Genomic DNA, 14,985 nt, shown 5'->3' on the forward strand with positions numbered 1-14,985 from the left:
GTTACCTTTCTAATAATATATATTGGAAAAATTCAGGGCCTTATGTAACTACAAAATAAATGCACATTTATATCAAGGCTGATCATCTTGTAACAGCACGTACGTGTGATCTAGAGAAGCAGTTACAGCTCATATCCATGAAAAAAAAGGCTTTAAACTGTAAAACAGCACTGTATGTGTGATCTTGCACCTACTCTTGCACCTGCCTGTTCAGGTTTCCCCCATCTATGCTCCTGCAGCTACTCTTCTACTTTTACACCATAGATGGCCAAACCATATGTTGCTCACAAGTGGTGCAGATGCTGTGTACTAAGCTTCAATTTGGGTTTTCTTCAGTCTGTATGGCATTCAGTAATGCTACTTTCTGACTGAGGGTACTGAAATAAGGCGAGTTTGGGAGTGAAGGTATGGGTTTGGTAACAGCTAGCATGGGATGTGATTAAGGGATAAGAATGAAATATGGTAAGATAGTGTGAATCTTCTAGTATTCTCAACCGTATGAGGATTTAGGCCATGGACCCTGTTAGGTCAACAGGCTTTGCTGTCTTCTTTTATCCAAACTGTAATTCTGTCTCTGAATTAGCTAAACATGCTGTGTTGTGTCTAATAAGAATCTGTTACTAAGGTTTTAAGTCTTTTACTGCCTTTTAGTATTTTGTGGTGTAATGAAGAGCTACAAAACATAAATGTAGGAACAAACAATGTGGTTTTAAAACAACCTTTGTTTCTATCTTCCATTCTTTCAATCTTCATCTTTGTCTTGTCTTAATTGGCTTTAGTATGATTTCATTCCTCCTATCATGCCTGTGGTGGAGTCAGTAGATCCTGCATCATGGAGGCAGGGCTTGCGCAAAACTGGCATTGTTCTTGTGCCCAATAAGGGTGAAAAATCTATGGTGAGGTTCTGGTGTGCACAGGTTTATGTACAGGTTGCAAAATAACATATTTAATCAAAATGTTGATAGTGGATTTGCATGTTTCTAAGTTTGCATCTCATGATCACAGTGTGTATTACAAAGTGTGGGTTTTTCTAAGCTAACTTTTAGAGGAGTGGTATACCTTGACAAGTCTTACGTTTCTTATTAACTAATTTAAGAGAAGAGTATGTAGGTTGTCTTTCACCACAACCCCCCTACGAATCCAATACGTCTGTGATTATTAAAAACAGTTGTGTTCTCAGATCTCCACAAGGAGCATGAATTGTCACACGTAACGTGAATTAATAATGTAAATTCATTTATGTGTGTTTTATAGTTTCCAACATCTACAACGAAGGTTTCTCCCAAAGAAGAAGAGAGGAAAGATGAATCTCCTGCTTCATGGAGGTTAGGTCTTAGAAAAACTGGTAGTTATGGTGCACTTGCAGAGATTACTGCTTCCAAAGAAGCTCAGAAAGAAAAGGACTCTGCAGGTGTTATGCGTTCTGCTTCAAGTCCAAGACTTTCCTCTTCATTGGACAACAAAGAAAAGGTAATCGTTTTCAGTGTGAAACAACATTTTGAGGAGCTGATCTACCTTACTTAGTATAGATGTTTATAATGTATTGTAGAAGTAAGATTGTACTACACATCTATTCTGTAATAAAATTCTGAAAAATTAAATTATGCAGCTGCTTCGTAGTCTCTTTAAAAGTGTAGTATGCACCTTCATTGTCTGGTGACCTGGTATGTAGGTCTGGGGCTTTCCCTTTTTGAGATTTGCAATGCTATGAGTAGTTTTTAGAATTAAGGGCGATCAGAGGTTTGATCGTTTCGGCATCACTTGGAGAGTGATGTTGAAAGACTCATAAAAAAGGAGTCTTTTTTTTACTTACAAAAATTTAGTTCTATAATTACACATGAATACACTGAACAAAGTGAAGGACTAATTTGGAACCAGGAAACTGAACAGCATAGAACTTGCAGTTCTGTTTCAAGTAAAAATGATTAAATGTTTTCAGGATTAAGAATAATGCTATGCTATATAAAAATACTAAAATGGTTGCTTTCGGTAATCAGTGTTGAAATTATACTTCACCAAAGCAGAACAAAGAGAAATCAAATAATTTGCATCACTAGAATGAAAACAGTTTCCTTTTCCTATTGTAGTCCTTATGATATTTAACTAAAGCTTAAAACTCATTAGTATAATCGGGTCACAATAAATACAGCTGAAGTTGTCGTAATAATGATTTTCCAGCCATTAGCTGTATAAGTAATAATAATAAAAACTACATGTCTTTCAGGAGAAAGATGGAAAAGGAACTCGGCTTGCATATGTTGCACCTACAATACCAAGACGACTGGCCAGTACCTCTGACATTGATGAAAAAGAAAACAGGTGACTCTGAAGTTGTAATTTCTGTTAAATGTAAAATTACTTGATTTTAGAGTGGCTGACAACCTTACAGGTTTTAAGACAATGCTAATTTATAGCATTATTCTGCTCTCTGGATTATGCTGATCTGTAGGGTAATCCAGTATCTGAAGATTTTTGATCTTGTAAATTATAATAACCCTTTTTAAAATCCAAATTATTATATGACAAGAGCAGAACTGGGCAATGAGTCTTGTGTTCTTGGGGGAGAAAATAAATAAAATACAAAATATGAAGTTGTAAACTTTAAGCTACTGACAGGCGCTAAAAGAATTTTACTGCATTGTCTTGAGCCATGGAGTGGTGCTACTGGGCTCCATTGTTACTTTTGATAATAATAAAATGCTGTGTTTCTTTCAGTCTTTGCTTAAAACTATATCATGCAGCATCAATGATTTACAAAAAATCATAGTTAAGTTACAAAAGCATTTCTTCTTTTTTTCTTCTTTGCATGTTGACCTTCTTTTGGAGATTTTTACTTTCTTTGCTGATATTTCTTCTGTAGCTTTCAGTATAAAAAATCAAAAAAGTTTAGGTTCATAGGCTTCTTACCTGTTAGGATTTCAGGTATTTCTATGGCATATTTATATTGCTAGAACCTTCCCATTTTTCAGTTCTCTCCTATGTTGAGGTTCTACTCGGACATTTTCTTGAGTTGTTATAGAATGCGTAGTACAAAACTTAGAAGTCTTCCTAATGTCTTCTTTCCTGGATTGTATCTAGATAGCTGAATGTTGGATGACCTGATCTGAAAATCCTGTCATTGCTCAGAATGTGCTATTACAATCATTGTCTATAATACTGATAAATTTTCTTATGTCTGAAGAGGAGCTTCTTCGTTGCTGCTCTTGAGAATGTTTAATTTCAGCACAAACACAAGATAAATACTGGCTTTTCCTATACTTGCAGAATACTGTTGCCTAAGTTTAGTCTCTGGGTGACAAATTGTGTTTCAAAACAGGGATATTCCAGCTCTCACACTCCCCTGAAGTTCAGCTTAGTTTGTTATCATCTCTCATGTTAGTTGGCCAAATTTTTTTAACCTATATTTCTATAACAGGGCAGTTTAGAGTTTCTGTGGAGTTCTGTGCTTGTCATTCTCTGGGGTACTATATGCTTTGAGGCTGAGTTTATCAGTTTTTGTTTGTCTATAAGAGATTATAAGTAAGATTATTATTTCAATTTTTATTCTTTTGAGATCTTCTCAAAAGCTCTTGTTCTCCAAAAGTGTCTTAACTAGATGATACCTTAAGATTGGGATAAATATTACGTTGCAATTTTATTTCTTAGAAGCTGTTATTGCTTGTAACAAAGGGATTAAAGTTTGCTTCAGTGTTGAGGTTTATTTGTGTCCTTTAACCATCACGGCTTATTCACAGACCCAGTTCCAGAGGTGGGTATCAGCGATAGCATGTTTTTCCTCATATGCGTTGGGTGAACTGGGGTCATCAGTCGCATTAGTCCCAGTGCTGACCAGACAGTTGAGCTGCGAACTCTCTGTATTCCTTCGTGTACCAGAGATGAAGCCTGCTTTTAGGCCATCCTATTTAGGCACCAGTACTTTGCCTAGTGTATGATGTGGTGGACAACCCAGCTTATTTAAAGCCATAAGAGATTTTTGACATTTAGTCTGACCTTCTTTACATGTAGAATTTAACCGTCTACCTACAGGTACCATAATAAATTATTAAGGTTTCTGCCTTTATCCCAGATCTTTGTCCTTGTTGCTTAGCTTAATGCTGTGTTCTTGTTTCACCTGTCTGAACACCTGCTTGTCTAGCTTATTGATGATGTAGTGTAATCCAGCTAACCTCTTACTGTGAGTAATGAAAAAGACTTCAAGATGAATCCCAGCTGGGCTTTAGATTAACAAATCTCAGACATCCAGCTTCAGTTGAGTAAAAGTGCTGAAGTCTGTAGTGTCTTGGCAAAGTGAAACCTTCGGTAATTTTAAAAGAATTTGTCATGCTGCAGGACCTTTCTGTGGTAGATGATATTTCAGAATTTGTGTTTCTCTGTGGTGGTAAGAAATAACACTGCCTTGGCCTGTGTTTGATCATTTTCTAGAGTTGTTTATTTTCCCTTGCACTCCTGGTTGCCTTTTATGTATAATTTTGTGAAAGACATTGTTTTCTTCCTTGTATCTGAACTTTACTTCAAATCTTTAGCTGACATTTTTATTAGAAATTCAGTTTTTTGCATCTCAGTATCCATTTTCAGGGTAATTTCTCTAAGTAGATTTTTGCAAGGGTATTTTTTGCTGCTATAAACTGCAACAACAGGCTGAAAATTCCTTATGACTAGTGTCAGCTATTGATACGTGGCAGGCCACTCAGGAATGGCTACTGCAGAACTGTTTATACTAGTCTACAGTATTGTGAGTTCTGAAGGATAGTCAGCTTTTGAACTCATAACATCCAAGAATGAAAAATCCCATGAAATTAATTTCTAAAAAACCTGAGTTGTTTTCCCTTTATTGCACTGGATAATCTCAGGAGCAAGCAGAAAAGCCTCTTGTTCCTTTTTTGAGAAAAACAAAGCCAACAATGGTCACAGATAAAAGCTGATGATTAATTTCATGTTGATTAAATCCTCTTTAGCAGTTTTTCTTTTGATGCTACTTTGCTATTAGATGTGTTAGTATGAATGTAGTGTTTTTTCACAGGAGTTTGGAAATGATTGTTCATAAAGGTAATTTTATTCCTGTTCTGCACAGTTATGTTTACTTTAAGTGTGTTATCTAGGGTTTTAATCTTTAATCTGAAACTTCTTCTCAGTTCACATCAAGGACAACCTTGTTTAATACAAATTTGCTAAATTAAAATCTTTTTTACAGGGACTTGTCTGCTAGCTCAATACGTGGTGGCAGTTCCTACACTAGGAGAAAATGGGAGGAAGATGTCAAGAAGAACAGTTTGAATGAAGGTCCTACATCATTAAATACAAGTTATCAAAGAAGGTGTGGGATTTTCTGTTATCTTTTTTTAATCAAAATAAACTTATAAGTTTAAAGAAACAAATTAAGTACTGAATCACTTTGTAAGGACAGTTTAAAATTGAACAGTGACATATTGAAATGTTGTTCATAATAATTGCGAAGTAGGTACTTAGGTTGATGCAACGCTCATGCTGATTTTAAAGCTACACCATTTTTACTAGCTTAGAGTGTTGCAGCAACTGCTGTATAATTAAAATTATATACTTCCTTTTTCCTATTGTTTATTTCAGTTTGAGGTTCGTTTGACTCTTGCCAGATTAGTTCAGTAGCCAAAACCACCTATTTTAAATGTTGAAATAGAAGTAATTCTGCTTGGTATCTGAAAAGAAAAGGGGAAAAATACTGTCTCTGTTGAATTTTGGTCTTTGCATGACAGTATCGGAGGTCTTGGGCTGCTCTCCATAATAGTAGATTATAGCCATACCCACATTGAGTATCAGCATCACAGAATACGTACGTAAAACTAACTTGAATGCAAAGTAAATTATGATTAATATGAAAATACTTTTCAGATATGCATGGTTCCTATCTTGCAGGATTTTCTCAGAAGGAATCATAATCTGCAAATACATACATGATTAACTTTATTCCATTGTGTAGTTTCAATGTAGCTGAGTGAAGTTCTTCACTGGAATTAGTGGAGCAATAAGTACCTAAAATGTATAGATGAAAGGCAAAGATTCAGGTAGCTAACCTGCATATTAGTATGTGCTGCTGATGTACATAGTGATGGGTGCTTAGCCTTTTTTTTAGTCTTGATGTTGTCAGTGGCACGTAGTCAGGCTGTTGCATGCAGCATAATACATCTTACATCTTTGTTAACCTGCTTTAAAAAAAGCCCTTGATTTTCCTAACTTAAGGTTTAGGAAAGGTGTTGCACTGATTTCCTGTTCTGGATAGAAAATATCAACAGTTGATATATGAGAAGAATCTTTGCATGTTAGCTTTTGCAAAATTTGTTCAGCTGGAACCAATGGATAAAAATGTGGAAACCACTGGATCTTCTTTACAACTTGAAGAGCAAGGGAAGAGCCTGAGTGGGAGGTTAATCTTTCTGGGAATGATTAAAGTTTTTTTAAAAAAGGCAGTACATTTAATTGATTGAAAATTAGAAGAGGAGTGATATTGATGACATTTTCTTTTCTGACAAACTGTGGAGTAAAATTCTGGATTTTCTGTGGTATTCAGTGTGGGTGAAACAGCAGTTTAAAAATGGGACATTGGGAGCCCTGTATGAATACTTCAGTAGATGCGATCAAGACAGTCATAGATAAACCAGTGAGATTCCATTCTTTATCTTCTCTTCTTGTAGAGGAATGGTCAGGACTAAGGGACACTTCTGCTGCCCTCTGAAGTCATAAATTAAAAGTCCTAGTCAAGGAAATAGTGAAGAAAATACGTCTTTTGCCCCAGAAGTTTCTGAGGCTCATCTGAGACACAGAATACATGGGCAAGAATTTAATGGATCATTCACAGCTTTGTGATATTTTAATGACAAAAGATAAGTAATACAGATGCATCTATTGTACATGTCTCTCCTTCAGTGGCTCCTTTGGTAGAAGACAAGATGATTTGATTAGTTCTAATGTTCCAAGTACTGCATCAACAGTTACCTCTTCTGCTGGTCTACAGAAAACACTGCCTGCCAGCGCAAACACTACTACAAAGAGTACAACGGGTTCTACTTCAGCAGGTGTACAAAGCAGGTAATGGCACCAGCACTTTTTTGTTTTCTTTTTTTTTGTCAGGTCTACTGTGTGCTTATGTATGTGCATGCGTTCTTGTTTAGTAGATCCTGGGGCTCTGGATTTTTTCACTTTCCTGTTAAATTTGTTTTGACTTTATACAATCTGGCTCAAAAATTGTGAATGGCTTTCTGCTGTAAAGTGACAGCCATGTTGGTATAAAAGAATAAATCCAATGTTAGAAGGGTATGAAGAATAAAAGTTCAATTATTGTGAACTGCTCTATTCTGAATTTATTCAATTTAATAGCTCAAGTTGAGCTTTTATAGTAGAGACATTTCTCAGTTTGCCTTTAAAAAAAATCCATCCCTCAATTTACATGTTATTAGTTGTTTAGTAAAGTGCTTTCATTGTTTAGCTGTTTCCTTTTCTCTTTTTTTGTGTTGCTGCTTGTTATGCTGTAGTACCTCAAATCGTTTGTGGGCTGAGGATAGTACTGAGAAAGAAAAGGACAGTGTTCCTACAGCAGTGACCGTTCCTGTTGCACCATCTGTTGTAAATGCTACAGCCACTACCACAGCCATGACTACCGCTACTTCTGGCACTGTGTCCTCAACATCAGAGGTCAGGGAGAGACGGAGGTGTGTAAAGGTCCTAAGAGTAATGTTGCTCTTATACAAAAGTTATATTTTTTTCTTATTTGAAGGAATGTGTTGGTTACCACAAATTTGGATAGTACAGTACGTAAAGCAGTCTTATTTGCTTGCTGTGTATTAAGACAACTAGCAACGTGCCTCAATTTATGTAAGAGCTTAGTACTGGTAGAGACCATTCATGAAATTTAAACTTCGATATTGTATATTTTTGACTGGCCTTGGGTTCTCATTTGGTATGTGGTATTTTCATATTTGTATTTCTATTAGTAGATTAAATGAGTCCTCTTAAAAATACCCATAATGGAAATATGTAAAATCACTTAATTAAAAATAAGGAAATTGATAATTAATTACTTACTACAAGTACATTGCGGCTGTTTGAGCTACTGCTCCACTGGTGATATGCTAATAAGTTACAATGTAGCATTTTTTCAGTTAATTTTGTGTGCCTGGCACTACTGAGAGAAGAGTAGTGTTGATTGAACTCAACACATTCTGTTTATTTCATTGCATCATTTAGGGTCTCTTCTACTTGAAGCGTAATATCCAGTTGTCAATGCAATGGTTTAAGAGCTATTCAGGATGAAGAATGAGGAAGAAGCTGATATAAATCTTTTTTGAAGAATATCGTGGTTTTTCTGTTGCATGGAGGATGAGTTAAGATTGGGGCATATTTATGTTTCCATAAAGAGCTGTTACCTGCTATTTATGGAAGCAAAAATAAGATTTCACAAGGTTGTTAATTCCTGTTAGCTTTCCTTAGGTTCTTCTTCTGAATACTTATAAATGTTGATCCTTTAACCCTTCCAGTGAAATGCAAGTTTAGATTTCTGTGTTGCTCCTGTAGTTTGAAATGTAACTCCTGTATCAGTGCCAGATGTGTGTATTTCTGTATGCTCACAGAAGTGATGAAGCTGTTTGTTGTTACAGGAGAAACCTGCATTCTTTTGGTTCACTTAAGGCAGCAACAACATTTCAAGATTCCTCATAGCTTTAGGCCTATTTAGGGTAGTCTGTTTTCCATAGTCTTCCTTTCATACTCAAAACTGTGATGAAATAACTTCTATGAAGTGGGGACTATTTTTTTCTTCCCCACCATGATTCAGGAGGTGCCCACACGTGTAGTCGGAACCTGCGTTTTCCATAGCTAAATTTGACTGAACCCAACAAATCAAAACCAACAAAATGCATTTTTTTTTTCAAAAGCAGTTCCATTTTTAAAAATGCAAATGCTATTTCAGTCTCATATGAACTAGAAAAGCAAGGAAATTTAGAATTAAGGCTTTTGCTGTCTCGTTTGCTCTCACTAGTGTGTGTATACTAATGCACATATACTACATATGCTTTAGATACCTGCAATTGGCCTGAAATTCCTTGTTTTTATCTGTCTCTGGGCCAATTGTGTAATATAGTGTTGCAGATGCATTCTTGATGGCATATTAAAATATCCATTAAATCTTAGAAATCAGCAAAAGTGGATTAATTATTGCATGCATGTGAGAAGGTAGTGCTCTAAATATCAGCACATGCATATCTATCTGTATATATACAGATATATATATGTGCATGTGTGTATATATGTTTATACATATGAAAAACTTGTCTGTATATGAAATATTATATGCTGAATGTTTTCTTAAGAAATGAAGTTGGTTAATCCATATTTATAGACAAAGTGTGTATTTAGAAAGTATGTTTGAAATAGTATTTCAAAGAATATATGAAAAGTAAAGACATGCTTTTAGTAATGAAGCATGTAATGGTTCAGCCTTTTGGAATAGCTGAAGAAGCTGTATTCTTTATCTGATTTTTAGGATTGGTTTAGAGAAACAGAGAAGAAAATGACAAACTTGAATCTTTAAATCTTGGTATTATCAATAATACTGCATAGGTAACCTGTGTGGCATACGCAGGGGATGCTAGGCAAGGGCACTTTTTACTCTGAGAGTAGCTATAGTGTGCACCTGGCAAATTGAGTTTTCATTTTCCCTCAGTGAGGTTTAAAGTATTTCAGATTTATTGGAGGGTAGGAGTATGTACACCAGTTACTAAAGTGCAAGTTATATGGAGTAATTTGTAACAGTTTACAAGCCCTAAAGATTACACCTGCTCTGCAATCGAGACCTCCTAGGTAGGTAGTATTTCAGGTCAAGTTAGCTAAAGCAGCTAACAGGCACCCTTTTCCTAATATAGATAGGGCCTAGGGCTCTAGGAAAATGGAAAGTCTATCAAAAATGCTGTTTGCAAGTGAATAGGATGGGGCAATCAAATAAATATAGTAGGATTTTTAAGGTGTGTCATAAGGTAGGAGATGCTTCTACATTTGTAAGTATAGCAGCTAATTATAAATATTTTTGTGTGTTTTGGGGGTAATTTGTTTAATAGAGATAGAACATCCATAGGTCTGTGTAGAAGAAGTTTATTTTTAAAATTTAGAATTGTTTTTAGTGTGTGCTAAATAATATATAATTAGGTGACCAAAGAACTGCTCTTTCCATAGATAAATGATTTAATTGTAAATAGGTGATGGCTTTTTAAACATAATCATCAGCCAATTATTAAATCATTGGCCAATTATTCTTAACTAATGACATTTAAAAATATAGACAATCAGAAAGTACTCCAGAATCTGACTACTATTTTTAATGTAGCTAATTTTATGATCTAAACAAGTTCAGAGAGGTTTTGTGTTCTAGGCAACCTTTTATCAACCTTCTGATTTTGCTTTTTCTAATTTTTCTAATTTTTCACTGATCTAAGGATTTTTTTTAAATGTTAAATTATAACAGAATTCCCAGAATATTCTGTAATAGAAAACCAACAAATGCATTAAAAACTTTTAAGTTATTTATTGATGGTTTTATGTACATACGTATATATACATGTTACATAAATACAAATATATACATTTATGCATGTATATGTATCTCTGGTTTTTTTTTTTACCCTGGTTACCTGTATTAGAGAGTTTCTTTAAAGAGTCCAGACCATGTATGTCTACTCTAGTAGCCTTTTGGCTACAATTAACTGCTTACTCTCCAGGATTTTTGTGGGTTTCATGAGCACTTATTTTTAGGCACAGATTTTTCAAAGGGAGTTGGATTACTCAAAGCATGGATGATTAATGTGAAAGTATGGTAACCACCTCCCCAAGGATTTTTAATCTCTGGTGCAATAGATGATATAATTAGGTTTTCTGCACTAGCAGTACATTTAGCTTTTTCTAAAAGCCTACAAGTTATGTTAAAAGTTCATACACGTGCACATATTTTATGTATAAATGAGTAACTGGCTGAATCTCTGAGGTCTTCTACTCTTATGTTAGCAGACTAGTGAAATACCAAGAAAGCTTGTCATACGTAAAGAAAATGGTAAAAAGAAATCGAAATTAAATAGGGAAACATGTATTTTTATTGAGTTCTAAGGCGCTATCTTGAGGAATAGATCATTATGATATGAATGAACTGTCTAAAATGTAATCTGGTTTATAGTTAAAGATTTTCTTCTAACTGCTTTGGTTTTCAGTCATATCATGTTGTGGGGTTTTTTCCTGACCATTTAATACATTTGTACAAAAATTATCATTTGCCAATTTTGTTTGTAATTAACTCTTTAGATCATACCTCACTCCTGTACGGGATGAAGAGTCAGAGTCCCAAAGAAAAGCTAGATCCAGGCAAGCAAGACAGTCTAGAAGATCTACACAGGTACAGGTTTATTAAAGCTTCTACATTTATGGAAACATACCCATGTAGCTCCCCGAGTACAGTGAAATGTAGATGTTTAAATCTAAGATTTCGAATTCTTCAAGAGCTAACAGCTATATGCTTCTGGCTGAAGAAAATACTTGAAAAATAGGCATAGCATACTGTATTTACTTCCATTTCTAAATCTTTTTTTCTGTGCATGGACTATTGAAGATAATGTGATTGAACTGACCAACTTATACATAGCTCATAAGATCCATGGCATAGAAAAAAATACATTCAACCTAGTTTCTGTGGACAGGGAAGAGTACTAAGGAAGAGGTTTTTATTACTTGCTAATAATCTAGAATCTAACTGCATGTCTCCTTTCAGCTTTTCTCTGAGTTTACATCCTGATATATTTGGTGGTTCATCTCATTTTCTGTTAGAACTACCATATACTGAATTGCAGCCAGTGCAATCCTAACATATGGAAGGATGTGACAGTAGCAAAATAGATTATCTCTAAATGGTACTTGAACGCTCTTTGGGCAGTGGAGCAATTACCACCAAGGAGTGTGTCTGACCATCTCTTCTTGTGTCTGCTGACAAACTGAGAATAATCACCAAATAGTTCCTTGATAAAACAGCACAAAGAAATACTCTAGCCATTGTTCTTATCTACTTTAAGGCCAAGTCTATATCTACATTGTTTACTGATGTTACGTTCAAATCTTTGCAGTTTTACAGCCTTCAAATATGTCTGGTTACCTTTCCTTTTGAGAGACCCACACTGTTTGATACAACTTTATCTTACTGGAGTTCTTTTTTACCCCTTGATACTAATTCAGAGCCCTGAGAGATGGTCAAACCACAGGCCAACTGTTGTTGAATCTTTACAGTGAAGAAGTTACCAGGAATTACTGTACTAAAACATTATTAACACAAAAAGCAATTAAATAACTGATAAGATGCAAAGTTGGCTCTGAAGAATAGGTTATGAAGTGTCTTGAGCAGTATCTCAGCAAGATACATCAGCTGAAAAGTACAGTAGAGAAAAGCTGTCTTCAAAAAATTGTTTTCTGAGCTTATTGAAAAACTAGTTTTTAGCCTCAGAATAACAAGGAAATAAGAAGGGAGTTGCAACTTTCACTGGTGCTGTCAATGCAATTTTTTATGTGTTGTTGATTTAAAAATCCAATTGCAGTGAGTGAATTTGTAAAGTATGAACATTTCTGAAAATTTGATAATTATTGTGGTTTTAGGGTTCTTTCAAAAATACTTAGTATGCTTATGATGATATTGAAAGGATCTAGTGGGCTCTTAAATGTTTTCTATGTGATTTTCTGTGTGATTTGTCTGTTAGTTAAACTGAAAATTGTGTTGCTGGATAATCTGTGTTAGATCACATTACAGCAAACACTTGCCACTAATAAAAAAGGGATGCTTGGTTCCAAGATTCGAGAGAAAATCTTACAGGTGGAATATATAGGTAAAATTTATTTCTTAATTTTATTAAGCTGAATTTTGTCTTTAAATTATGTGTTTATGTAATGTGATCATCTGCATTAATATGAACGATATATTGAAACATTGTTTTCTGACTGCTGTTTTCTCAGGGCGTAACACTGACAGATCTTCAAGAGGCTGAAAAAACTATAGGAAGAAGTCGTCCCACGCGAACCAGAGAACAGGAGAATGAAGAAAAAGAAAAAGAAGAGAAAGAAAAGCAAGACAAAGAAAAACAAGAGGAAAAGAAAGAATCTGAAACTAAAGATGATGATTATAGGCAAAGATATTCCCGAACTGTTGAAGAGGTATTTTCATGATGGGTCTCTTTAGGTAGAGAAATTATATGAATCTTTAACTCCAACTATAATATTTTAATTTTGGTACTACTGTAAGAATTGTGTATATATTGAAATGTTTTAATATCCTGTGGTTTATATTTGTTTATTCTTGGTAAATTAATTTTGACATTTTTCTGCTGAATAGCCATATCATCGCTATAGACCAACTTCAACTTCAACTTCTTCATCATCCACCTCTTCGCTCTCCACCTCCACTAGCTCTCTTTCAACTTCAAGTCAACTAAACAGACCAAACAGCCTTATAGGTATAACTTCTGCCTATTCTCGGAGTGGAACAAAGGAAAGTGAGAGAGGTAGGAGCGCTGTTTGTGAATTGGTGGGTTTTTTTGTCTTAGTTGACAAAGGGCAGCTTATGTTTCAAAAGATAGTTCAAAACGGGATGTAAGACCACTGGGGATGTATCTTACTCCCATTTTCTGTAAGAAATTCTGGAACTTGGATATAGAGAGGAAAAAAGATTTTTCTGTACTTGGTGCTGTTTTCAGCTGTTTAGTATGTGAATCTGTGTTTTCCATTGGTGGGTGATAGAAACATCAAATATACTGCCATCAGTATCCACCTAATGCTTTCATTTCTGCTTTAACACAGCAACTATAATAAAATACCACATTTCAGAACTTAAATACTTGCAGGTATTGAGAAGGAATTTTACTTGATTAAATAATTGCTAAATAACTGGGGTTTTGTTTCAGTCCTTCCACACTGAAGGATTGGAATGATGCTTTAATGCTTTAAGGACCTCTCAGGGTTTCATGAACAGCTGAAAACAAAGGGAAAGGGGTATTTCCAGAGGTAGTTCAGAATATTTCATGGAACCATAATTCTAGATACTTAACTGGTTTATGTAGTCTTAAGTGGAGGATCAGATGCGTGATTCAGAGATCAGACAAAAGCTCTTCTCTGATGTCACAGAGTTTTTGCCTTCATTTCAGAGGTGAATCACCTGCTATAATTCTCAGAGATTTTGTGCCTGATGAGTTGCCTGTCGAAGGAGGAGGCTGTTGCCATACAGTATGATCTCCTGTCCTCTCTTGGAGGCGTGCCACAGTTGATGTGGGAGAAATACTTTAGTTCAGGTTATTGATCAGTAACTTGAATAGGATTACTGATTGAAATTGACAATTTTGTTATACAAAGGATCAGATTAAATGATCCATTGATCAAATCTCCATGAAGTATATAGCAGTACTGCCATGTTCCCTAGACTGGTATTTTCTGAGGAAGTTACTGGGGCTAAGCTTCAGGGATATGCTTTCTGATTTTTTCCCTCTGTCCTAACATGAACTGAAATTTGGATTAAGATTTCTTCAGTAATGCATGCTTACTCTAGGAAACTCTTTCTAGACTGTTCTATGGAAAAGATTTTTATGGGTAAATATTAGCTACAGTAGGGGTTTTTTTCAAATTATGGCTTTAGGAGGAGAAATACATTACCATCTGAAAGCCCAGAGATAAAATCATCATTTACTTAATTAGGAAAGGTATATGTTCACCATGAATATTTGTATTTCCTTCTTTTCTGTTTAATTTTTGCTTCACACTAAAATGTTTATTTACCTCTGAAGACTAGTGATGGTAAAGTTAAATTATTAGTGATGATTCTAGCTGAACTCAAATCTGTGGTTTCTTTCTTTAATGAAAGAACAGCAGACTGCATGATAATAGGTAAATAATTTTGGTTTGGGCAGGTTTATTTTTTTTTCAAATTACTTGTAAACATATAGGACAGCAAAC

The 14,985-nt window shown here is 35.0% G+C and overlaps 1 protein-coding gene across 5 annotated transcripts in view; it reads left to right on the top strand.

Annotated features, from left to right (window-relative positions):
* The window catches only part of PPP1R12A (protein phosphatase 1 regulatory subunit 12A), a 121,941-nt gene that overhangs the window by 84,205 nt on the left and 22,751 nt on the right, over positions 1-14,985 (top strand). For 3 of the 5 annotated variants that reach the window (XM_074827151.1, XM_074827153.1, XM_074827152.1), the window contains exons 10-17: positions 1,255-1,470; positions 2,225-2,319; positions 5,192-5,314; positions 6,898-7,059; positions 7,503-7,679; positions 11,311-11,401; positions 13,000-13,197; positions 13,376-13,544. In XM_074827151.1, coding sequence (XP_074683252.1) covers positions 1,255-1,470; positions 2,225-2,319; positions 5,192-5,314; positions 6,898-7,059; positions 7,503-7,679; positions 11,311-11,401; positions 13,000-13,197; positions 13,376-13,544 — 1,231 coding nt within the window. Of the gene's footprint in view, positions 1-779; positions 897-1,254; positions 1,471-2,224; positions 2,320-5,191; positions 5,315-6,897; positions 7,060-7,502; positions 7,680-11,310; positions 11,402-12,999; positions 13,198-13,375; positions 13,545-14,985 lie in introns of all 5 variants that reach the window. The other 2 variants (XM_074827148.1, XM_074827150.1) reach the window with 2 other exon arrangements.

Source organism: Strix aluco, chromosome 5 (genome assembly GCF_031877795.1).
Source record: "Strix aluco isolate bStrAlu1 chromosome 5, bStrAlu1.hap1, whole genome shotgun sequence".
Classification (NCBI taxonomy): domain Eukaryota; kingdom Metazoa; phylum Chordata; class Aves; order Strigiformes; family Strigidae; genus Strix; species Strix aluco.